Source organism: Aquarana catesbeiana, linkage group LG03 (genome assembly GCF_042186555.1).
Source record: "Aquarana catesbeiana isolate 2022-GZ linkage group LG03, ASM4218655v1, whole genome shotgun sequence".
NCBI classification, from domain to species: domain Eukaryota; kingdom Metazoa; phylum Chordata; class Amphibia; order Anura; family Ranidae; genus Aquarana; species Aquarana catesbeiana.
This window is the reverse complement of record NC_133326.1, coordinates 555,346,174-555,372,274: the sequence shown is the minus strand read 5'-3', so window position 1 is coordinate 555,372,274 and position 26,101 is coordinate 555,346,174. Positions and strand designations below refer to the sequence as shown.

Here is a 26,101-nt window from a genome sequence, read left to right as displayed (position 1 = left end):
TCTTATGTCTTCATGGGCCACGCAACTGGGGGCATGGCAGTTGTGTGTCCTTTAACTACATCTTTTTGCTAAAGGTCATCTTCCACCCTTTTCCATCTGAAAGTTGGGAGTTCTATCAAAGGGAATACACAAAGCCCGATCTTTGTTTAGCAGATCTTAAGCTGTAGTTATCACCTACAGTCAGCTGCAAGGGAAGGTTGGCTACAAATTTCATTATATACAGATTGTGGGGACACACATGCAAAAATTTCTTGGTCAACATACAAATTCTACCAAAAACATGCTGGGGTTGATTTACTAAAGAGGATGTTCACAAGTTTGAAACTTCTATTCTAGAGTGTTTAGTACAGAACACCTACCCCTTACCTCCATAACATTAGGGGAATATATTTGTAGAAACAAAAATGATGCTGGATAGCCGCACTCCAATATTCACTTTTATTTTGTAAAAACAGTTCAAACCATAAGTGAATACAGACCAACTGCACAGCTAACACGTTTCACACCAGATATTGTGCTTAATCATAGCTATGATTAAGCACCATATCTGGTGTGATAAGCGAAAACATTTTGTTTCTATGTCTCTGTTACTAACACAGCCAGCGCCCAACCTGACTGGAGACAGCTGATCCCAGGAGAAGTGATCGTCTTAGAGCGGTGAACTCCCATATTTTATCCAGGGGAATATGTTTGTAGTTTAAACTTAAGCAGAAGTGATAGCTTGTTTATGTGCAGCAGAGGCCAATTGCACAGGGTATAAAGAGCTCAACAGATTTCTGGCAGGATCAACAAGCAATTTTGCATCTGAAATGGTTTTAGTAGATTACTGCCAATTCCGACATTTGCATTTGAAATTGAACCAGAAATTGTTTTAGTAGGATATGTATCTGGTAAACTATCAGACCGAAATGGAGCAAATGATTGTTAGGTTTACACACGGACCATAATTTAACTATTTAGCACCAGTAAATGCCAACGTTTGACAAATAGTGAAGGCAAAATAGGATTGGTACATTTGTGCAAAACCTTCACACATGCCCAGGTTATAACCTCCTTAAATATGCTGCAAGTACAAAATAGTGCCAGAAATACAGCGTGCTCCTACCTTCCTGTAGGAGCTGCCAACTATTTTGAGCTTAAGTGCATTTGGAGGGTGTATGTAACAGACCAAGCAGCAGCAACAGAAGTTCATTGTTGGAACCTATAACTTTTTAAAACGTTTCACTCTAAAGCCATGTCTGGGCTTATCAAATAGCCCTTGTCTACTAAATACAGGTTTCTTAAAAGAAGCTAGCAGCGGTAAGGAGAACTTGTTTGGGAGGTTTTTGTCCATTCTTCATTAGGATTTAAAAATTAAACCATAAATGACACAGAAGATTGCAAGCAGTGTTTATTTAAAGCAGTTCCACTCCATACAAACACCAGCAGACCTTGCTACACACCAGAATCCTTATTTAAGTGACAAAAACCCACACTTTTCACCAAAGCATTATGGGATGACTACATTTGTGCATCCAGATTTAGACCAGATAACATTTCCATGGTGTTGTGGTGAACACCCAAAGCTGGCCATACATTATACAATTTTCCTTTAGATTTACCCAAACCATATAAGATATGTCGCCAAACCTAAAAGCTTTCAATTTGTATGCAATCAGGCAAGCCCTTGCACTACATTGTTAAAAGGTAAATCTAAAGAAAATTGAAGAAAACTGTATAATGTATGGCCAGCTTTAGACTATAGAAACTCTGCATGGCCTATCCAGTTCCAAATCACACAACTGCATTGGTAAACAAGAAACCATTTCACCAGTACTCAAGTTGCTCATGTACTGGCCCCAGCATCAAGAAACTGGCTGGTCAATCCTGGTACAGTAGATACCCAGAAAAAGTGGAGTACTTCCAGCTACTGCCATAAATTGCTCCTCTGTGTAGCCTTAACCATATCTGGTCACCTTGGAAAAGTTGTAGGACAGCATGGTTGCTGGCTGTTTCATGGTCAGGAGCACCATCATTGGCATAGGCTGAAACCATTACCTCTTCGTTCTTCATCAGGTTAACGTACAGTGGAACATTGACAGCAAGCTTTAGCATATGAAAGATGAAGACATATGTGCCGTTAACAGGACACATAAAACGGCCCATCTGGAAATCAAAGGTGTCTCCTAGGTTGTTGAGCAAGAGGTCGAAGGTAATCGGCTGATCTAAGGTACCTGGAGCAAAGTTTGAGGTCCTGGCAGCAGAGAAGGCAACCCTCATTTGTTGGGGGAGGGGGTAAACATGAACAGGAAGGATGGTGGCTTGGTTGTTAATGGACATGTCAACTGACGTCATGCTGCGGGAATCTCCTTGGCCAGAGTCCGTACTGTTGAAACTTTCCTCATGCTCTGGACTGCCAAGCTGAGAGTCGTTCCAGTCTGAAGTAAAAATGTATTTTAGTCAGTTACTGCAGACAGTTTACAGTGCCACCTACCAAGCACACAGAGCTATGATTGCAAAAAAAAAAAAAAAAAACCCTGAATTGTTGAGAAAAGCAATTGAGTTATTGTGCAAATTGTACGATTACCACTACATGCAAACATTATTCAAAGTAATTCATTACAGGCTATTAGGCCTGATCACACTGCCAAGAAAAAAATCCCCACCCCAATGTATGCCCAGTTTTACAGATTTAATGGAAACACGTTTCGGATTTGCACTTAAGCATTAACTTGAACATATTTTAAATTGAAATATTTTAATTTACATTTGTGGTTCGTCGCAAGTATCATTGTTAAAATTAGACTGTTAACTCAATTGGCTAGTTGGACTCTACACACCAATTTTACTTTCATCCTAGGATGCAGACTAATATTGGTACTCACTTCTTGCAGTAGAGCGTGTACTAGGAGTGACACTTCGCTTGTGACACAGATGGGCATTTGTATCCTACAAAAAAAAAAAAAAAAAGTCAACAAGCATTAAAGCAAAGTTTGCCCGCCAGCCACTCACTGGCCTAGCCATTCAATACTATATTGAAGGCAAGTCATTGCATTAAGTGGTGTGTTGCTTAAAGCCCCCCCCCCCCCCAAAAAAAAAAAAAAAAAAAAAAAACACAATATGAAAACTTCAAAATCTTATTAAGCTTTGGCTTCTACTTTGTTACCATTTTGCCACTTCCTGGTTGAGTAAGGCCTCAGTAATGTTAACCAAGACCTCCAATGCATCCTAGGAAGGTTCCTCACCAGTGCCTTCCTCAGATGTGCCCTGTCACATGTTCAAGGGAGCAGACCCAAAAACCTAGGAAGTGATATTTATTAACTAATTAGTTGACCCTCGCTGAAAAAGTCTGCCATGAGTAGAATGGGGAGGGAAAAAAAAAAAGTTCTAGCCCAAGAACAAAAATTCTAAAAGTTTGTTTGCAAATGGTCATTACCAAGCATTTCTAAAAGTGCCTTTGTCATTTTTAAGAGGAGACCAGAACATTAAATCACCAAGTCAGCAATTCAACTAAAAGTCTACCTACCCGCGATAGGACCTGAGTAACTGGAAAGTCTCTCCCGGGGCATGGTCCATGTCCGTACATACCATTAGGGACACATTGGGCTCCTCTAAAGGTTTCTGGACCTGCAGGAAAAATTTGTTCAAGATGTGAAAGCTGAACAAAAAGCCACAGGATGCCAAAATCATGCAGAGCCTGTTAGTGTGCTATTTTGCTTCAGGGCTAATTGAGAAAAACACCTCAGCCTGCAGTTATGGTATTCTGCTTTTATCCAGAGTCATTTTAACTGTACTTTAATATTTCAGTTATTCATTGTGGACATTTGTTATTTATATAGAACCGGACATTGGGAAACCTATCTGAATATTTTTCAGTTTACCATCACCTTTCACAGCAGATCAGTCTGCTTTACCACAAGATGGCAAACTCCTGTATAACCAGTGAGGTTTGGGTTCGGGACTGTGGTTTTAAGTTGCCAATTTCCGTCCCACCCCAATTGCCAGTTTTAGATCAACACTATATTACCAAAAGTATTGGGACGCCTGCCTTTACACCCACATGAACTTTAATGGCATCCCGGTCTTAGTCCGTAGAGTTTAATATGGAGTTTGCCCACCCCTTGCAGCTAAAATAGCTTCAACTCTTCTGGTAAGGCTGTCCACAAGGTTTAGGAGTGTCTATAGGAATGTTTGACCATTCTTCCAGAAGCACATTTGTGAGGTTAGGCACCTATGTGGACGAGAAGGCCTGGCTCGCAGTCTGCACTCTGATTTATCCCAAAAGGTGTTCCATCGGGTTGAGGTCAGGACTCTGCAGGCCAGTCAAGTTCCTCCACCCCAAACTCGCTGGATGCATGAGCCACAGACGGGGGGAAGGGATGGATGCATGCGCCACAGACGAGGGGGGAAGGGATGCATGCATGCGCCACAGACGAGGGGGGAAGGGATGCATGCATGCGCCACAGACGAGGGGGGAAGGGATGGATGCATGCGCCACAGACGAGGGGGGAAGGGATGGATGCATGCGCCACAGACGAGGGGGGAAGGGATGGATGCATGCGCCACAGACAAGGGGGGAAGGGATGGATGCATGCGCCACAGACGAGGGGGGAAGGGATGGATGCATGAGCCACAGACGAGGGGGGAAGGGATGGATGCATGAGCCACAGACGAGGGGGGAAGGGATGGATGCATGAGCCACAGACGGGGGGGGAAGGGATGGATGCATGAGCCACAGACGGGGGGGGAAGGGATGGATGCATGAGCCACAGACGGGGGGGAAGGGATGGATGCATGAGCCACAGACGGGGGGGAAGGGATGGATGCATGAGCCACAGACGGGGGGGGGAAGGGATGGATGCATGAGCCACAGACGGGGGGGGGGAAGGGATGGATGCATGAGCCACAGACGGGGGGGGGGAAGGGATGGATGCATGAGCCACAGACGGGGGGGGGGGAAGGGATGGATGCATGAGCCACAGACGGGGGGGGGGGGAAGGGATGGATGCATGAGCCACAGACGGGGGGGAAGGGATGGATGCATGAGCCACAGACGGGGGGGAAGGGATGGATGCATGAGCCACAGACGGGGGGGAAGGGATGGATGCATGAGCCACAGACGGGGGGGAAGGGATGGATGCATGAGCCACAGACGGGGGGGAAGGGATGGATGCATGAGCCACAGACGGGGGGGAAGGGATGGATGCATGAGCCACAGACGTAGGAGGGATGGATGCATGAGCCACAGACGTAGGAGGGATGGATGCATGAGCCACAGACGTAGGAGGGATGGATGCATGAGCCACAGACGTAGGAGGGATGGATGCATGAGCCACAGACGTAGGAGGGATGGATGCATGAGCCACAGACGGGGGAGGGATGGATGCATGAGCCACAGACGGGGGAGGGATGGATGCATGAGCCACAGACGGGGGAGGGATGGATGCATGAGCCACAGACGGGGGAGGGATGGATGCATGAGCCACAGACGGGGGAGGGATGGATGCATGAGCCACAGATGGGGGAGGGATGGATGCATGAGCCACAGATGGGGGAGGGATGGATGCATGAGCCACAGATGGGGGAGGGATGGATGCATGAGCCACGGGTGGGCACAGATCAGCACTGTTGAGACTTCAGTTCCAGCCCACAACGCTGCTGCGCCACTTCTCCCCTCGCACCGATCAGTACGGTGTGCGAGGAGAGGAGGATAGCTAAACCGGACATGCTCAGGTTTTTTGACAACTGATCGCTCAGTCATTGGACTGAGTGATTACCTGGTAAAGGGCCGCTGTCACTGGACATTCCGGGTGCGTGCGATATTGGGAGGACATCATGATAGTCTCCCAGAGTTATCTGACCATGCTGTAGCTGTCATTCATGCCACTACAGTGCACATCAGCGCCTCACAAAAGTGTAATAGGTAGCCCAATAAGATTTGAAATGTATGCCCTTAGAACACCTGTCGGTGCTTTCTGCGTGTTGGATGTTTATGTGGTCAGGCTGTAGAAAACACATGTGGTATCGCCATACTCAGGAGTAGCAGAATATACAGCATCTCACAAGAGTACACATTTTGTAAATATTTTATATCTTTTCATGTGCCAACACTGAAGAAATGACACTTTCCTACAATGTAAAGTAGTGAGTGTACAGCATAACAGTGTAATTTGCTGTCCGCTCAAAATAACAGCCATTAAAGCAGACCTTCAGTAATTTTTTCAACTTTCTAATAAATATTCTGCCCTTTTTTTTAACTTTGGATAGTAAACGTTAGACTTACCGGTAACAGCATTTCTACGAGTCTTTCAGGACAGTACCTGGAGAGCGCAGCTCCACCCACTTTCCCAGGAAACACTGCAGTTTCTTTATAGACTGGTCACTTCCACCATGGCCTCAGTTGTTCATAGAGTACCTTCAGCCATGCTGAAATTAGATAAGCAGAACACAGCAATAACACAACATTTTAAACACAATTAGGGAGGGTCATTGGTGCTGTCCTGAAATACTTGTAGAAACACCGTTACCGATAAGTCTAAGATTTTCTCACCTCGCCTTTCAGGACAGCACCTGGAGATGAGAGTACTTACTCTAGGGTAGGACCACCGCCTGCAGGACTTTCCTGCCGAACGATTGCTCTGATGCAGAGAACAAGTCCAACCTGTAGCGGCGGGTGGAGAAGCTTGTCCACGTGGCCGCCTTGCAGATTCGTCTGGGTGAAGCCCCCGCTCATTCAATCAAGGACATTGCCACCACCCGGGTTGAATGGGTCACTACCCCTACTAGAGGATCTACACCCCCGAAGCCTTATGGCCATTAATGAAGCTTATTCGCAGCCATCTCCCTATGGTGTTTTTAGGGGCACCGTATCCTTTACGCGGCCCTAAAAACACCACAGAGAATTCGATCTTCTGAATTATTTTGTGACCTCGAGATAGCCTGGTTGTTAGAAGATGTCTACTGCACTATGAAATATCCTTTCCTTAGGACAGGATGTGTTGGGAGAACAATTTCTTGCGACCTATGAAACAGACGAAACCTTTGGTAGAAAACCTGGGTCAGTCCTTAGCACTACCTGGTCTGAAGAGAGATCAGACGGTTCAACAATAGACAGGGCTTGCAGTTCGCCAACCCTCCTAGCTGACCTAACCGCCACCAATAATGCTAACTTCAGCAACCAAAATTTGCTCGTAGCCTCTTCCAGGGGTTCAAAGGGGGGGGGGGGGGACAAATTGTACTGACCTAGCTCTGGCCAATGCCTTAAAAAAAAAAAAAAATCTAGCAATCAGCAGATTCTGAAATAATTCTTTAACCACTTAAGGACCGAGCCTCTTTGAGATGTATTGTTTACAAGTTAAAAACATGTTTTTTGCTAGAAAGATACTTAGAACCTCCAAACATTTTTTTTTCCTAACACCCTAGAGAATAAAATGGTGGTCGTTGCAATACTTTGCCACACCGTATTTTTGCAGCACTTTTGGAAAAAAATACACTTTAATTAAAAAAACAGTAAAGTTAGCCCAATTTTTTTTTTATATTGTGAAAGATAGTTACGCCGAGTAAATTGATACCCAACATGTCACGCTTCAAAATTGTGCCCACTCGTGGAATGGCGACAAGCTTTTACCCTTAAAAATCTCCGATGTTTAAAAAAATTCTACAGGTTGCATGTTTTAAGTTAGAGGTCTAGGGCTAAAATCATTGCTCTACCGATCACTGCGATACCTCACGTGTGGTTTGAACACAGTTTTCATATGCGGCCGCGCTACTCACGTATGCGTTTGTTTCTGCACGCGAGCTCGAGCACGGGACGCGTTTAAAAAAGTTTTCATCTCCTTAATTTTACCATTTTTACACTGTTTAAAAAAAAAGTCAATTTTATTCCTTTTACAAGGAATGTAAACATCCCTTGTAATAGAAATAAAGCATGACAGGACCTCTTAAATATGAGATCTGAGGTCAAAGACTTAAATACAAAAAAAAAAAAAAAGTTACGTTATGACGTCGCTTCCGCCCTGCATTGTTATGGAGACGGGTGGGGGCCATCTTCCCCTCACTAGTCTCCATGCCCAGCAAGGGTGAAGATCCAATCGCCTCCGCCAACGGCTCTGGGAAGAGGCGGAGGGCACCGGAGCATGGTGGGAGGGGGGGGGGGGGCCCTCTCCCGCCGCTGATAAAAAGTGATCTTGAATCCGCCGCAAAGACCACCATCAGAAACTGGACCACCGGCCGAACAAGAGGATAGCTGCTGCCATAACAATATCCCCCTTCAAAGTAAGGACTTATATCAGTGTGCGGCGGTCCAGAAGTGGTAAAAAAAAAAAATTGGCCGCTTTCAGTTTTTTTGGAATCAAACACCGCATTTATCGGTGTATAACATGCACCTTCAATTTAAGAGGGAAGTTTCAGGAAAACAATTTTTAAATAAACCACTTTGAAGCAAAATAATGGTCTGCACCCATCTGCAGCCCGATCCGCGCTTATCAATGCAGTTGCCTGATTAATGCCCATCTGCAGCCTCACCATCTCAATGCAGTGCAGGAAATCACCGAGCCGTCATCTCCTGTTTACTCAGCTCTCAGTCGGCAGTCACACACAGTCCCACCTCCATCGGCATTGGACCAACTAATGTGATAGACAGACGGAGGCGGGACTGTGTGTGTGACACGAGAGCCACGTAAACGGGATGACGGCTCGGTGAATTCCGGCGGCGCTTGCCCCCCTCCGGAGGTACACTATTGGTGTATAACACGCACCAGTGATTTGCCCCCTATTTTCAGGGGGAAAAAACTCATCTGGAATAAGATGTATAGAGTGATATTGATTATTAAACCGACTCCCTTTTAATACAGAGTGTCAGAATTGAAATGGGTTTCCTGGAGACATTAAGGGCGAGAATCTCTAGTGAGGGAAACACTGCTTGCTGCTAAGAAGGGCAACCCCTAACATTTCAAGACCTAGGGGTCTTCTACTGGGGCATAAAAAAAAAAAAAAAAAAAAGAGCCCCAGTAGAAGACCCCTAGGTCGAAACGCATCGGGCCATTTATCCTTCTCCATGTTGTCTATTTTTTACTTGGTTGTGATCACGCTTTATTGTAAAGTTTTTTTAGCAATAAAAAACATCCCCTTTTATCTGCACTATGTGGAGGCATATTTTTTCTTTCCACATACCATCTGAACGGGAGTGAGTGTTTACTCCAGTTCCATGAGGGATATTCTACCTTCCAGATTCATATTTTGGCCATCTACTGCGGGGACTTGCCTGGTGCCCCCCGGAGCTTTGATAGCTAACTGCAGATATTGCGATGCTGGTGCTATGGGAACATGAAGGTAAGCATCCCTGAGGTCTATGGACACTAGGAAGCAGTCTGACGTTAAAAGACTTCACTGAGAAAACTGCGTCCATTCAGAACCTCTTGTATCAAAATTGATCTGTTTAATATCTTTAGGTTCAGATTTAACTGACATTTTACCAATGGCTTCTTCACTAGGAAGACGTGCGAATAGTACCCTAGTCCTTCCCAGGGGGAACTGGGATGATCACTTTCTGCTGAACCAGTTCTTGCAGGAGAGAGGACATTTCTAGGGTCTTTTCCTGATCTAGGGGAGCCCGAGTTATGTAAAAATGACTTTGTGGCGACTGAACTCGTGTCTGTAGCCCTCTGATATTTTTCCACTGTGGGAAAAAAGGGACTGCAGCCTTCCTCCCACAGTCGGAGGACTGTCACCGATTTTTAGTGCTCTGGTTAGGAGGTTGGAAAAGCACCCCAGACTTGCCTCAACTTCTCGGACCTCCAGGGTTATCTTATATCCCATGTCCTGGGTTTGGTGAAAAGGATGAAAATTTCTTAACCTGAGGGGTTACCTTCTTTTTTAATGGAAAGGCCTTGTCTGCTGTCCTGTACAACACCGCTTCAAGATCTGGGCCAAACACTAGATCACCCTCAAACGGAAGACCACATAGCTTCTCCTTTGAGGCAGTATATCTCCTGACCATGTCTTTACCCATAGTGCTTGACGTATTGCGTTTACCAGGGCTGAGGATCTTGCAGATATCTTTATGGATTTTGCAGAGGCGTCTGCCATGTACCCTGCCACTTTCTGTAATACTGGCAGAGTGTCCAACAGATCCTTGCAAGAAGTTCCCGCTTCAATATGGCTTTTCAACTGTTCAAGTCACTGCTCTAGGTTGCTGGCCACCACAGTTGAAGCCATAGCTGGCTTTAAGTTGGTTAAGGTGGAGTCCCAGGCTTTCTTCAACAGGGAATCTGCCCTTTTATCCATGGCATCCTATAGGTCGCCCATATCCTCAAATGCCTGGTCTGTATTCCATGACACCTGTGAAAAAGCTGCATCAAGTTTAGGTTTTATGTTCCATACTTGAGCACTATCCTCTTCAAAAGGAAATCTCTGCTTGAATGATCTGAAGAAAGGTGCCCTTTCAGGGTCTTTCCCCTCCCGCTTCACATTTCCGACAGGAACTTGTGTACTGGAAACACACGATTTTCAACTTTCTCCAAGCCCTGAAACATTTCATCATGTAAAGATAACTGGGCTTTGTCCTCTTTAATGTTCAAAATCCTATGGATGGTCTTCAATAGATCATCCTCCTCTTCTAGAGACCGCCTGTAGCTTGAAGAGGCTTATTTTTCCCTCATCTTCATCTGAACCTGGGGAAACACTTCCCCCTTCATCCTCTGAATCACTGACCTCTTTGGGTGCTGCAGTAGATGGCCGGGGACAGGATGATGAACTGCCCCTGCTGCTAGGCTGTGCAACCGGACATTTGTCCAGATAAGAATGGAACGTTTGAAAAGTGTCCAATAGTTCTTTCCGGAAACAGCTGATCAGCTCTTCAGGCTGGGTAGCGGTTGTCGCTGGGGAAGTCTCCTCTTTGACCATTCCGCTATACAGGTCCTACATAACACAGGTTTAAGACTCTAAGACCCCTTTCACACTGGGGCGCTTTGCAGGTGCTCTAACGCTAAAAATAGTGCCTGCAACGTGCCCTTAAAGAGCCGCTGCTGTCTCTCCAATGTGAAAGCCCAGAGGGCTTTCACACTGGAGCGGTGCGCTAGCAGGACAGTTAAAAAAAAAAAAAAAAAAAAAAAAAAAAAAAGTCCTACAAGCAGCATCTTTGGAGCGGTGAAGGAGCAGTGTGTATATATGCAGCAGCTCTTTGCAGTGGTTTTAACCCTCTCGGCCGCAAGCGGGGGGTAAAAGCTTGCAAAACTGACAGTAAAGCGCCACTAGACTAGACGGTCATTTTCTTCTAGGGGGAAGAATGCTTGGTCTTTTGCTTGACCTTTGTCTGAAAATACACCAAAACCACCATATAAATATGGAAGAAAAAAAAAATCACATAATGTACCAATAAAAAAACCTTTTCTTGGGATACAGTCTACACCCACCGAGCTGTTAGGCCAAACTTCTAACCCTTTAGCCACAGCTTCAATCCACCGCTCCAGTACACACCACATACCCCAGAGACGCTATGCAAAAAAAAAAATAAAAATAAAAAATTTCCCCAGCACTGCAAGCTAAGAGGGATGCAGGTTCCCTCCCCCCCCCCAGGGGAGTAAGCGAGGGATAGATATAGTTATACACATATGACCCATGGCAATAAGGACAGGGACCTCTGCCCCTGCTTACCTGGGCCTGGCTGATGTTTGTGGCTCCTGCCGCCTGCTCCTCTGAATCCATCCCTGCAAGGTACCAGCGGACGTCCGGCTGCTTTTCGATTTGTACTTCCCCGGTCCTTTTGCCACCGCGAGGACCAGAAAGGACATCTGAAGGCCGCCGCCTCCTCCTCCCCCTGTGTTCCAGCAGCAGGAAACCACGCACACCGCCATCTGGGACACGGAAAACGTGGAGGCCTCAGATACAGGGAGACTGCCAGCAACACCCTATCCTGCAGTCTCCATCCCAGCTTGCCGCCACTGGTCTGGTAGAGAGCGGGACCCCCAGCAGCCTTAATCCTCGCCGGACATGGAGGAAAAACACCGGAGCACCCCCCACACATCGAGGGGGGGGGGGGGGTTGCTGGGCTGGCCTGACAACCACCCAATAAACCGAACAGATATGCCTTTACCCTCCCTACCTGGAGAGGGTGCAGCACAACCCTGGTTCCCTGCAGCACTTCCACCATGGTGGTGGAAACACTACAACTGGGCCATGGTGGAAGTGACTGGTCTTTAAGGAAACTGACTGCAGTGTTTCCTGGGAAAGTGGGTGGAGCTGTGCTCTCCCCAGGTGCTATCCTTAAAGACGAGGTGAGAAAACATTTTTTTTCTGCCAGCAAATACCTTATACAGCCCATTTCCTGTTTGTCTGGTAAAAAGCCTAGGCTTATGACATGCACAGCTCTCACCCTTGTAAGAGTTTTCCGGGGGGGGGGGGGGGGTGTGCCTCTGTAAATCTAGGAGGTGAACAGGCAGCAGCTTCAGCTGCCCACAGTTAAAACTGATGCAGCCAGACAGTGGAGGAAGATTTCTGCAGCATATTTGGCAAGTACAGAATCACAGTATATATAAAATATGCCAAGTGGTTGGAGGGAAGCTTCAGAATGGCCAAGATTTTTTTTACAAATTATGTGAGCAGACTGCAGTTCCTCTTTAATGTCTAAACCACTGGCAACAAAAGTGAGTACACCCCTAAATGAAAAATGTCCAAATTGGGCCCAAAATGTCAATATTTTGGGTGGCCATTTTCCAGCACTGCCCTAACCCTCTTGGGCATGGAGTTCACCAGAGCTTCACAGGTTGTCACTGGAGTCCTCTTCCACTCCATGACATCTCGAAGCTGGTGGAAGTTCGAGACCTTGTGCTCCTCCACCTTCCGTTTGAGGATGCCCCACAGATGCTCAAAAGGGGTTTCGGACTGGAGACATGCTTGGCCAGTCCATCACCTTTACCCTCAGCTTCTTTAGCAAGGCAGTAGTGGTCCTCTTGGAGGTGTGTTTGGGGTCGTTAGGTTGGAATACTGCCCAGCGGCCCAGTCTCTGAAAGGAGGGGGATCATGCTCTGCTTCAGTATGTCACAGTACATGTTGGGATTCACAATTCCCACAATGAACTGTAGCTCCCCAGTGCCAGCAGCACTCATGAAGCCCGAGACAATAACACTCTCACCACCATGCTTGACTGTAGGCACGACACACTTGTCTTTGTACTAACCTGGTTGGCGCTACACACGCTTGACACCATCTGAACCAAATACGTTTATCTTGGTCTCATCAGACTACAGGACGTGGTTCCAGTAATCCATGTCCTTAGTCTGCTTGTCTTCAGCAAACTGTTTGTGGGCTCACTTGTGCATCTTTAGAAGAGGCTTTCTTCTGGGACGACAGCCATACAGACCAATTTGATGCAGTGTGCGGCGTATGGTCTGAGCACTGACAGGCTGACCTCCCCACCGCTTCAACCTCAGCAGCAATGCTGGCAGCACTCATACATCCATTTCCCCAAAACAACCTCTGGATGTGACACTAAGCACGTGCACTCAACTTCTTTGGTCGACCATGGCGGGGCCTGTTCCGAGTGGACCTGTCCTGTTAAACCACTGTATGGTCTTGGCCACAGTGCTGCAGCTCAGTTTCAGAGTTTTGGCAATCCTCTTATAGCCTAGAGCCATCTTTATGTAGAGCAACAATTCTTTTTTTCAGATCCTCAGAGTTTTGCCATGAGGTGCCATGTTGAATTTCCAGTGACCAGAATGAGAGTAAGAGCGATAACACCAAACACACCTGCTCCCCATTCACACCTGAGACCTTGTAACAAACTGTTTGTGGGCTTTCTTGTGCAACATCTTTAGAAGAGACTTCCTTCTGGGATGACAGCCATGCAGACCAATTTGATGCAGTGTGCAATGTATGGTCTGAGCACTGACACCCCCCCCCCCCCACCAACCTCTGCAGCAATGCTGGCAGCCCTCATACGTCTATTTCCCAAAGACAACAATGGCGAGGCCTGTTCTGAGTGGAACCTGTCCTGTTAAACTGCTGTATGGTCTTTGAGCTGTGCTGCAGCTCAGTTTCAGGGTCTTGGCAATCTTCTAGCCTAGGCCATCTTTATGCAGAGCAACAATTCTTTTTCAGATGGTTCTTTGCCATGTTAAACTTCCAGTGACCAGTAAGAGTGCAAGAACACCAAATTTAACACCTGCTCACCATTCACACCGGAGACCTTAACACTAACTAGTCACGACACCGGGAGGGAAAATGGCCAATTGGGCCCAATTTGGACATTTTCACTTAGGGGTGTACTCTTGTTGCCAGCGGTTTAGACATTAATGGCTGTGTTAGGAGTTATTTTGAGGGGACAGCAAATTTACACTGTTATACAAGCTGTACACTCACTTTATTACATTTTGGAAAAGTGTCATTTCTTCAGTGCTGTCACATAAAAAAAATATAAATTTACAAAAATGTGAGGGGTGCAATTTTTGCTATATACATGCTATGTGTTAGAAATATTATAAATTGACAACTTTTTTTTTATACACAAACGCATTTTGTTTCCAAAAACTTGTGAATATACCTGATGTTGCTCCTTGCATGTTGGGCCTCTGTTGTGGCCAGGCTGTGTAAAAAAAGTCACATGTGGTATCGCCATACTCAGGAGTAGCAGAATGTATTTTGGGGTGTAGTTGCAAGTATGCATATGCTGTGTTAGAAATAACTAGACAAATTTGTGTAGAACGAAAAAAAAAATATTGCAAAGAATTGTGGGAGAAAATTTACACACAAAAAAAAAAAAAAAAAGTCTCTTAAATACTTTGGAATGTCTACTTTCCAAAAAGGGGTCATTTGGGAGGTATTTGTACTGTCCTGACATTTCAGAACCTCAAGAAATGATAGGCCATCAGGTGTGGTCAGTTTTCAGTGATTGGCACCATAGCTTGCGGACACCAACTTTCACAAAGACCAAATATACACGGATTTTGGTTATTTTAAGATATGCAGCACTATACATATTGGCCAAAATTTATGAAGAAAAATTACTAATTGGCAAAATTTTATAACAAACGAAGAAAAATGCAACAAAACTTTCGGTCTTAGTTTAAAAAAAAAAAATATATAAATAAAGTTAGTGGTTAAAAAAAATGGTGTGAAAAAAAATAAAAAATTTCATATGGGTAAAGTGTTGCATTAATGAGTAATTATTATTCAAAATCTGAGCACTGAAAGCTGAAAATCGGTTAGGAAGGGGGTTTAAGCGCCCAGTGGGCAAGTGGTTAAGCAGCGATTATGGATTTTAAGAATGTTTTACTGCTTTTTTTTCTGCTCCCTTGCAACAATCTGAGCCCCTGAATCCCTTCCTTTCCCCCCTCACTTGCACATATTTGGAACAGACCGCAACTTCGTTGTAGTCACATACACTGCTTTATGCACTCTACAAATCCCAAAATCTGACCTTTGAAGGTGGTCTGGCAGCGATAGCCATTGGCCAGGATACGCCCTCCACGGCTGGTCCCTCTGATTGCACCACCCCTTGTCATGCATGGCTGGGAAATTCTGGGTAGGATGTTGGGGGTAGATGTGTAACAGGGCAGATTTCCACTGTTTACAGGAGAAGCCCCAGATGAATAAGGACCTAAAAAGAAGAACGATCAAACCTTGTGTAAACTTACTTTTGGTTTATACAAAGTTAACATGCTACAAAGATGAACTACACACTTGGGGGTTAACAAGTCAGTTACCCCAACCATGAAATATGGTTTAATTTCTGGTTTGAAAACTGCAAATAGTTTTCCTGAATGCCCAGATCAGTTGGGTCCAGACTCCAGCTACCTACCCAACAAAAACTGTCAAAACAGAAAATTGCTTCAGAGTGTGGTGGTGATTTCCTTGCGTCACACTACTGTCCTGATGACCATTGTCAACTGACCAAAAAGGAATATCTTGCGAAAGGGACATCTATTCTCATTTCCTTGTGTCTCAAAGCACAGGTAGTCGAGGGAACAGGACAAAAAGCCACAAACTAAAAACTAAAATAGTTTTGGCTTTATATTAAAGACTTGTGCTAAAATGGGTCGGGCTGTGCACCTTAAATTTACATTAAAATGAGGTTTTATGCTTCACACCATGCTTCATGTGGTCGCACACATGCCCACTACAATACAGCAAGGTGGACATGAAGCATGAAAAAGGTTACACGATTTTTCTTCAGCGCACACCAACTCAGCATATTGGTGTGAACTGAACTCCTCAAATAGAAGGCAAGATACCTTGTTCTTGCTTTGTGGCAGTGATGGGCAATGCAGCCCAATGCCCTTACTGCAAACGAGCCTGTAAAAAAGCCCTTCCTGATCTGTGTAGCTGTAGAAATGATATAGTAAATCAGTTTACAACAGAAACTTTTCAGCAGCTTCGATCTCTCTGCTCTGTCCTTCAGCATTAACTTTATAGCCCTTAAATTCTGGCCAGTCAGGTTCTACTTCTAATGGCCTGTTCACACTTCATGCTTTTTTCCTCATGATAAATGGAGGTAACTTCAATGACACATAAAAAGAAGTTTTTCTATGTATCATGTACAGAACAGTTTCTCTAAATTCCAGAGCTGTGCAAAATTATGTAACATATTTGCTTAATATTGCACTGCATAGCCCTGCATGTCTAAGCACATCAAGCGCAGTGCACCACTGTGGCGGCAGGACGTTCACAAAAAAATAAAAAGTTGTGATGCTTTGAAATACGCATGTCATCACCCCCTGCACCCCTCTGCAATCCAAAAGGGACTGTTGCCCACATTAAACTGCTCTGTTTCAGAGTGCGGGCAGGTGTGAATGGGTCCCAAAACACCAACCTCACTGTCCCGTTGGGAAGACTTCCTTCTAACCACAGGTACTGACTGAGCTAAATGCTCCATGTGTCCCACACACCCCCAGATACTACAGCTCAGTAGGAGGGTTTCAGCTGCAGAGGCAGTTCTGTCAATCCAGAAAGCAGTGGGCAGGGCTAGGTATGGCCTGGTGCTTACAGTCAATTTACAGGCTTGTGAATCAGCAGTGATCACATTTTAGATGTGTCACCTGCAACTTCATCGTCTTACAATAGACACATCCTTCATGAGTGGCAACACAGCTCTGAGTTAACAAGCAGTACAGAATTGTTGCCACACTATCAAAGGAAGCTGTATTCATTGGACTTTAGCAGAATCAAGCTTTGCATCCTGTTTTATTGAAGTCGCCTTCAGGCAAAAATTAGTGTCAGCTTTAAAGGCTACAGACTGAGTCGCTGTGGGGAGGAAGAGCAGAGGGAGCAAAGCTGCTGAGGTGGAACATAAACCCTCGCAGTGCCTGCAGCTATGCCAGCAAATGCTTGTAGCAATCTACCAAGTAACCATAAATCTATCCATAAAAGACTGGGGAAATCTTCAGCCGTTTTCACTATTTAAAGAGTAATTTTACAAGGTATTAGCCTTCGTGCCAACAGTAATTTTCGAAAATCCTCATGTATAATAGGACCACAAGTCAGAAGGCTCCCATGTGACAATCCCAAAATTCTTCAAAGCTTACTGCTCACCAGGTAAGGGCTCCTGTATGAGTGAACGTGGATCCGACCCATTCATGTCCAGCAGCCCATGAGGAAGGGTCTGGGTACTGGCTGTGCTGAATGTTTGTTGGTATTCTTCAGGATAAGGCAGGTCCTCCTTAACTTCAATCTCTTTTCGCAGGGGAGCATTGACTTTAAAAACCTGAGAACAGAGTACATAGATACTTTTAACCACCAGATTAGCCCAGACCAATCCAAGACAGGGCCAGATCTAGGGGGGGTGTTTATCCCCTCCCAGCCTGCGAGTACATCCACTGAATTATGAGCCAGTCTGATGGGGGGAATTGATGCAAGTTAGCACAAGATGTAAGGGGGGGCACACTGATGGACACCTGACAGTTGGGGGTGAGGGGGTTCAATATTGACATTAGTAATATGCAACAAGGAGGGTTTAATGTGCCAACACTGGTCACTGATGCATTAGTGACCAGTGGCAGTCAACCCTTGTGTGGCATTAGTGGCACCAGTTGTGCTGCAGCATGAAGTTAACACTGCCACTGATGCAGCATAAAGGGGTTAACACCAACACTGCTCACCAATAGGGAGCAAGTTTTAAACACCACCATTGACCATCAGTGCAGAAAGATGGACACCTGGTTCACATTATTTGTGGTGGCAAGACTCTCACGTGTTTCCTACACTTGCAAACACACACAGGCAAAAACGCATTCTGAATGGCAAACCGTTGTGTCAAAAAAAAAAAAAAAAAACTACAGGAAAACACATGGTGCTTCTACATTCCCCCGGCCACTGCATTTTCAAAATATAGGAACCTTTTTCCTGCGTCAAATGCAGGCACAGCAGCCCATGCAAATGAATGAGCTGGCATGTAAACTCGGCCCGTGATAGCGTGAACCAGGCCTTAAGTATCAGCTATGCCGACTAACCTATTTTCAGGTTGCTGCAATCTGGTCACATTATCTCACCTGTGTGATAAAGCAGCATATGGAGGAGAGGGAGTGCCAACAGCCCTGGGACATGAGAACCTATGGGTGCCATCACCATTCCAGGCCTCATCAGCCATCAAGCACCATTGGCTGGCACAGGTAAGATCACATGACCAGGCTGAAAATAGGCAAGTATATACATTTTTGTACAGTGACATTGGTTATATTTTTATACAATTTTCTTCACATTTTTAACTGGGACCTTGCTAGTTAATTTAAAAATAAAAATGGGCTCTACACCCCAGTGATCTTTGATCTGTGTTGCTCAGGTAGATCTCCACCTCTCAAAGGCTGCCTACCCCTACTGTAATTTTTTTTGTATAATCATTGAATTGCAAAATTTTTCTCTTCAATAAAATGAATGAGAGAATACTTAGATAAGTAAAGTGTGTCCCTTAGTCTAGTCACTAATTATCTAACAATTCAGTCATAACAGCTCAAAATATGCAGGTTCCATTACAAAAAAGGACAATAGTGGAGTATAGATCAAACTCCTATACAAGGCCAGTGGGTATTAGCAGGGTTAATCAAGGTTTATCAAAGCAATATGCAATTACAAAGTATGTAACAGTTAATGCTCTATACTCAAAATGTATAATATATACATTATATCTCAAGGTCCCAGGCCTCCTTCGGTCTAATGAGGACCTCCAAGGCCAGAGATAGCCGACATCCTTCTGTATATGGTGGGTTGTGAGGCATAGTGGGTGCAAAGTAGGTAAATTCATTGGGCGCCTGACACTTCTTGAATGCAAGAGAGATTTTTATTTCTCTTAATAGAACTTTGGGAGAGAGGGTTAGGGCCAGGACACCCTAAGGTAGTTGCAAGATTAATTGGCAGACTCAGACTTCAACCTGGAGGACAGCCATGCAGGGAAAGGCATCCAGCAAGACACCACATCTGCATGTGTAGGAATTCTGTCTATGGCAACAGTCTTTACCAGTTCCTAACAAAATCTAACAGTTCCTTCACTTCCACTACAATCACTTCTTGTAGTTCTTCAGCTCCCTGAGCTCCCAGTCTCACTAGACGATTCTCTGCCACAGAATCCCTTGAGCTCCTCCAATCTTCAGTGTAGTATCTTCCTCAATCGTCACCCCAGCTTCCCTGCTGGGTCCTTGGGTTGACACAAGGCTGCTTTGCAGTGTCACCTCTGCTGGCTGGGACCCTGGCTTGATGCCCACTGAAGTTTCAATTCTTCACCTTCCCCGGTTGGTGAGAATACTGCTCTGGTACTTACTTCAGTTACTCACCCAGTTCCCTGGTAGTAAGGCGGTTGGTCCCTTAATGGCGATAGCTTCCCCTCTACCTCCAACCATGACAGGTTCTCCAATCGGCAGAACCGTCACTTCTGGTTGGACTGCAAACTGCAATACCAACCCTACGCTGTTCTTGCTTCTGGATAGGTCCTCAGACAGCCTAGCAGCCAGATGTGCCCGGGATAGGCCCAATCTCCAGCCTAGCAGCCCGGGCAATGCGACACGTCCACTTAGACAGCCATCCAGGTGGCACAGGACACTGATCACTTGACTCCACCCGAATATATAGGTTCTCCCAGCAGGCCAAGGGATTTAAGAAAACCTCTGCCCATTGGCTGGGATACCCCATATACCCATAATCTGACCTTGCAGTGCCCTTCTCATATCTAATGCCACTAGGTACCCAGCCACCTAACGGCAAAAAGGGAGAAGTGCAGCAATTACAGACTTAGGACTGAAATAGATTCTCAACAATTGGCCAAGGTAGCTATACCTGGCAGGTAAATTGAAGAGCAACCCTGCCTAAACACCAGGGCGTTTTATCTATCTAGCGGACGGAAAGTATTCAGAACCCCTTAAATTTTTCACTCTGTTATATTGCAGCCATTTGCTAAAATCATTTAAGTTCATTTTTTTCCTCATTAAATGTACACACAGCACCCCATATTGACAGAGAAAACAGAATTGTTGACATTTTTGCAGATTAAAAAAGAAAAACAGAAATATCACATGGTCCTAAGTATTCAGATCCTTTGCTCAATATTTAGTAGAAGCACCCTTTTGATCTAATACAGCCTTGAGTCTTTTTGGGAAAGATGCAACAAGTTTTTCACACCTGGATTGGGGATCCTCTCCAGTTCTGTCAGGTCGGATGGTAAACGTTGGTGGACAGCCATTTTTAGGTCTCTCCAGAGATGCTCAATTGGGTTTAAGTCAGGGCTCTGGCTGGGCCATTCAAGAACAGTCACGGAGTTGTTGTGAAGCCACTCCTTTGTTATTTTAACTGTGTGCTTAGGGTCATTGTCTTGTTGGAAAGTAAACCTTCGGCCCAGTCTGAGGTCCTGAGCACTCTGGAGAAGGTTTTCGTCCAGGATATCCCTGTACTTGGCCGCATTCATCTTTCCCTTGATTGCAACCAGCCGTCCTGTCACTGCAGCTGAAAAACACCCCCACAGCATGATGCTGCCACCACCATGCTTTACTGTTGGGACTGTATTGGACAGGTGATGAGCAGTGCCTGGTTTTCCCCACACATACCGCTTAGAATTAAAGCCAAAAAGTTCTATCTTGGTCTCTTTTTTTTTTTTTAGCAAACTCCATGCGGGCTTTCATGCGTCTTGCACTGAGGAGAAGCTTCCATCGGGCCACTCTGACATAAAGCCCCAACTGGTGGAGGGCTGCAGTGATGGTTGACTTTCTACAACTTTCTCCCATCTCCCGACTGCATCTCTGGATCTCAGCCACAGTGATCTTTGGGTTCTTTACCTCTCTCACCAAGGCTCTTCTCCCCTGATAGCTCAGTTTGGCCGGATGGCCAGCTCTAGGAAGGGTTCTGGTCATCCCAAACATCTTCCATTTAAGGATTATGGAGGCCACTGTGCTCTTAGGAACCTTAAGTGCAGCAGAAATTTTGTAACCTTGGCCAGATCTGTGCCTTGCCACAATTCTGAGTTTTTAGGCAGTTCCTTTGACCTCATGATTCTCATTTGCTCTGACATGCACTGTGAGCTGTAAGGTCTTATATGGACAGGTGTGTGGCTTTCCTAATCAAGTCCAATCAGTATAATCAATCACAGCTGGACTCAAATAAAGGTGTAGAACTATCTCAAGGATGATCAGAAGAAATTGACAGCACCTGAGTTAAATATATGAGTGTCACAGCAAAGGGTCTGAATACTTCGGACCATGTGATATTTGTTTCTTTAATAAATCAGCAAAAATGTCAACAATTCTGTGTTTTTCTGTCAATATGGGGTGCTGTGTACATTGAGGAAAAAATATACTTAAATGATTTTAGCAAATAGCTGCAATAAAAACAAAGTAAAAAAATTAAGGGGGTCTGAATACTTTCCGTCCCCACTGTATATATATGAAAGATAGACTGCATAGGATGATCGCTTCACAGAGGCATGGTCAGCTTACTAAGGCATTGTGCACTCATCTGACTTCTGGCAGGAGCAAAAATGTATTTTAACAAAATCTTTTCAATGATATATTTCAGAATTCAAAAAAGTTTATTGCTTGGGTTTAAATATACCTCATCTATTGGGCTTGTTCTTGGTTATCTATACATTTGTCACCATTTGCCTCCTTAACCCCACCCCCATATATACTTTATCATTTGCATCTTCCTTCAGCCTGTTTCTCTGTGCATTTTTTGCCAACATACCTTTGACACTAAGCAGAAAAATAGCATTATGCTTACAGTACCCAAAGACATTTAGTTGGTTGTCACCAGAATAGGAACAAAGGGGACATCTTTCAAGACCTGTTCCAGTAGCAATTGCCTAGGAGGGGGGATAAACTCATTTTGGAGATATATCCTGTTGTGCATACAGGACAAGTGAGGGGTAATTTCAGTGGGACAGATTTAAAATACCCTAACAGGGATTTTTAGTCATCCCCTACTCAATCTAAAATCAAATATATATGTTGGCTTTAGAGGTGTTTGGGTTCCTGCATCTTCCACAACTAAAGTCCCTTTTGGGATGCCATATTAACTGCCATTACCCTTGAACTTACAGCCGGCATGCTCTGGAATGGGGAGGTGTGAGGAGACATTGTTGGGCTCCTGGATAAGGCAGTTTCCTCCTGTTGCAGCTGCAAGATTGACACGTTGGTTGGAGTCTTTGGAGATTGGATCCGGCTGCTTGGCAGATTGATTGGAGTCTACACCAAGGAAATGAAGACAAGTACAGTTGTCTTTAGTACTTGGCAGTTCAGCAAAAGCTGTGCACCATGCATCCAATAAAAACTAAAACATAAATTTCCATCTACAAATGATGCATGCGTACGCAACTGACAAGCTATCCAACTATACCCCTGAATGGAAGTATTCTATGCTATATAGTCAAATATTTGTGCTAGAGGAAGCCCAAAGAAAAACAAACCAATACGTTACGAGCCCAGGTCACTAACACAGCAAGGGTAAAGTTCCAGCCACTAGTCAAGGCATTTACGACTATGGATCAGTGTGACAAGCATCCCATTCCACAACCATAGACCATATGGAGGGGATGCACCCCCTCCACAAGCTTTTGAGGTGTGGGAATTTGTATACAAATCAAATATAAAAACACAATTGGCGGGATCCTGATGACCATTATCGTTTGTCAATTCAGGCAGCAGGTTACCTGCTCACCTAATTAGGTGGAGTTCCTTATTAAGACAGGAGAAGCAGTCACAATAAAAAAGGAAAGTGAGAATAGGATCCAAGGTGTCCTTGCCTTCAATGAAGGAAAAGGAACTAACTGCGGTTTAACCTGATATATCTCTATTAGAACAATTGGTAGAAAAAAAAAAGTGTAACATTAAAAGGAAAGCACAAATAGTTTTTACCATGTGTAATCTCCTGACAACGTTGTCACTTAACCACTTGCTGACAAGCCGCCAACGTTACACGGTGGCAGGTCGGCTCTCCTGCGCAAATTGCCATAGTTGGATGGCGGCTCGCGCAGACATGCCGGAGCGTGCCCGCAAGTCGGGTGGACTCCATGTCCACCGGCGATCGCGGTATACAGAGGCAGAATGGGGATCGGCCTTTATAAATAAGTCGGATCCCCATTCTGACATGAGACATGACAGATCTACTGTTCCCAGTAATCAGGAACAGTGATCCGTCATGTCCCTGCCAGGCCATCCCCCCCCTACAGTTACACACTGAGGGAACACATTTAACCCCTTGATTGCCCCCTACTGTTAATCCGTTCCCTGCCAGTGTCATTTTGTGGCTGCAATGTCACAGTCCTGCAAAAAAATTGCAGATCGCCGCAATTCCCAGTAAAAACAAAAAAAAAAAAATTTTTTTAAAGTTTCTAAATCTATCCCATAGTCTGTAGATGCGATAAGTTTTGTGCTAACCAATCTATAAATGACTAAGGCGATTTATTTTTAACAATATGTAGAAAAAAAATACATACACATCAGCCTAAACTGATGAATAAATTATTTTTTTTAATATTAAAATAAGCGGAGGGAGGAAGTTGGGAGGGGATCATCATGGGGCTTGCAAATAGAAACCGTATATATGAAAGTTAGTTTAAAACCAAAGCAGTTTGAGTAGTGTTTAACATTTCATTGTGATGGTGGTTCATGTTGAACAGGGATCTCATATTCATATATTAACCTGACATGTTTCACCTTATGGCTTCATCAGAGGATATACGAATCAACCAATGACTACGTGAGACGCCTCAAAATTCCCAGAGGGCCACCAAGAGAGGGACCACCATGAGGGGGAGGGCACTGCATGGCCACAGAGGACACAATGACCAGGTTAAAAGAATTCGTTCAGAGCATATGGTGGAGGGTGCCTAAAGTATAGTTCATATGTCCAATAAAGACGGAATGAATAACTTGTGAACAGAGAAGTAGTTCATAGGTTGCCCTCCGTCTGAGTCTTTAGGCGCCCTTCACCACATGCGCTGAGTTAATTCTCTTTTAACCTGGTCGTTGTGTTTCCTCTGTGGTCGCACAGTGCCAACCCCCTCATGGTGGTCCCTCTTGGCGGTGGCCCTCTGGGAATTTTGAGGCGTCTCACGTAGTCATTGGTTGATTCATAAATCCCTAATGAAGCCATAAGGCAAAAAATGTTGGGTTAATATATGAATATCTCTGTTCAACATGAACTTTCGCCACATGATCACCATCACAATGAAATGTTAAACACTACTCAAACTACTTTGGTTTTTAATAAAACCCAGCAAGTTGCCCAGACTCACCAGGTTCCTTTCCAGTGGCGGATCTGTCAGACGAGGACTGGTCACATAAATGTGTTCTGCAGAGATCGCTTCCAACTCATGAACTGGAGAAGCTGGAAGCTATAAGACATTACACTAGTGCTGATTAAAAAACACCTCCTACCCGCAACTTACAACTCTACCCTGTATTATGTGGTTAGGTCATCCCAGGACCACAAAAGCAATATGTGGGGACCCAAGTGTGTCAACTACATAGTTGACATCCCTCATGTCAGGAGAACGCAAATACAAGAAGTCTAGATTTTACCACCAATTTATGGGCATTAGCAAGTGTGTGATATTACATTGTAGCCAGTGCCAGGTCAAGGTCATCTAGAGTGCAGGGCGAACATGCCAAATTACAAATTTCCCCTCCTAGAACCCCCTACCCCCTGCTGCCCCCTAATGTTGTCCTAACAAATCCCCTCCTAACAATTCACCTCTCCCCAATCTCCTTGTGGTGCCTCACCCACATCACATGACACTACAGTGCCCAGGGCAGCTGCCCCTCCTGCCCCAGCCCTGATTGTACCCTACCATTGGTCTAGACCTGTGGTTCTCAACCCATTTTCACTTGCATATTCCTGGCAGCTTATTTCTATAATTTGTACACTGCCTCTAAAATCAGATTAGGGGACTGGGTCAAAAGGAGCCTATTGCAACAAACCACATTTAATAGGGTAAAAGGACAGACTTCTGCTCTAGTCTGTACTCGGCACACATTTCCCCTTTCCACCCCTGTGCTTATTTGAGCATCTCCTTTTTGGTTTCACTTCCTCTTCACTCTTAGCTCTACCCACCACCCAGCATAATTTGTTATAAGAATGCAGGCAGGCTGCACAGCATCATGCATTTACATGGTGTGGGTCGCTAATGACACTGCAGCTAAACCGGCCACACCATGAAAATGCATGTTACTGTTCAGTCTAGTCTAACACCATTGCTGAATGTTTGCCATACCCCAGATGTAGTGGCATGTACCCCCAGGGGTATGCATACCCCAGGTCAGGAACCACTGCTCTAAAAATAGTAAGCACTAAGGCATGTCCATTTATGCTTTGGACACAAAACGCTTTAAGATCACCAGAAGACAAGCTTTTTAAATTCCCAGAGGTCCTTGTGCACATAGCAGTTGTTCCAATTAAAAAGCCAAATAAGCCTCTGTCATTGCTAGCTGGTGCCTTACCCCACCAGCCTGAAAAAATAAGCATTCCAATGCGGGTTTTACAGTCAGTGTGCCCTACTCCATTCTGCAGCAACTGTCATCTCTCCTGTTCAAGTAAACCTCAAAATTAATGATTTTTAATCCATATAGCTACTAGCCTTAGGTCTCCAGTAGTTCCCTGGTTTCTGACCTAGGCCAAAATGGCATGCATCCCAGGAGTCTTAGGTATTTTCTTTCAT

At 44.9% G+C, this 26,101-nt stretch overlaps 1 protein-coding gene across 1 annotated transcript in view; it reads right to left on the bottom strand.

Moving 5' to 3' along the window:
* Positions 1 to 1,860: 1,860 nt before the first annotated feature.
* Positions 1,861 to 26,101, bottom strand: part of CAPRIN2 (caprin family member 2) — a 108,691-nt gene continuing 84,450 nt past the window's right edge. Inside the window, exons 15-21 of the mRNA XM_073623595.1 lie at positions 24,680 to 24,778; positions 22,470 to 22,628; positions 17,503 to 17,674; positions 15,392 to 15,571; positions 3,506 to 3,606; positions 2,865 to 2,928; positions 1,861 to 2,417 (exon numbers count right to left, since the gene is read on the bottom strand). Of these exons, the coding sequence (XP_073479696.1) occupies positions 1,861 to 2,417; positions 2,865 to 2,928; positions 3,506 to 3,606; positions 15,392 to 15,571; positions 17,503 to 17,674; positions 22,470 to 22,628; positions 24,680 to 24,778 (1,332 nt within the window). The remainder of the gene's footprint in view (positions 2,418 to 2,864; positions 2,929 to 3,505; positions 3,607 to 15,391; positions 15,572 to 17,502; positions 17,675 to 22,469; positions 22,629 to 24,679; positions 24,779 to 26,101) is intronic.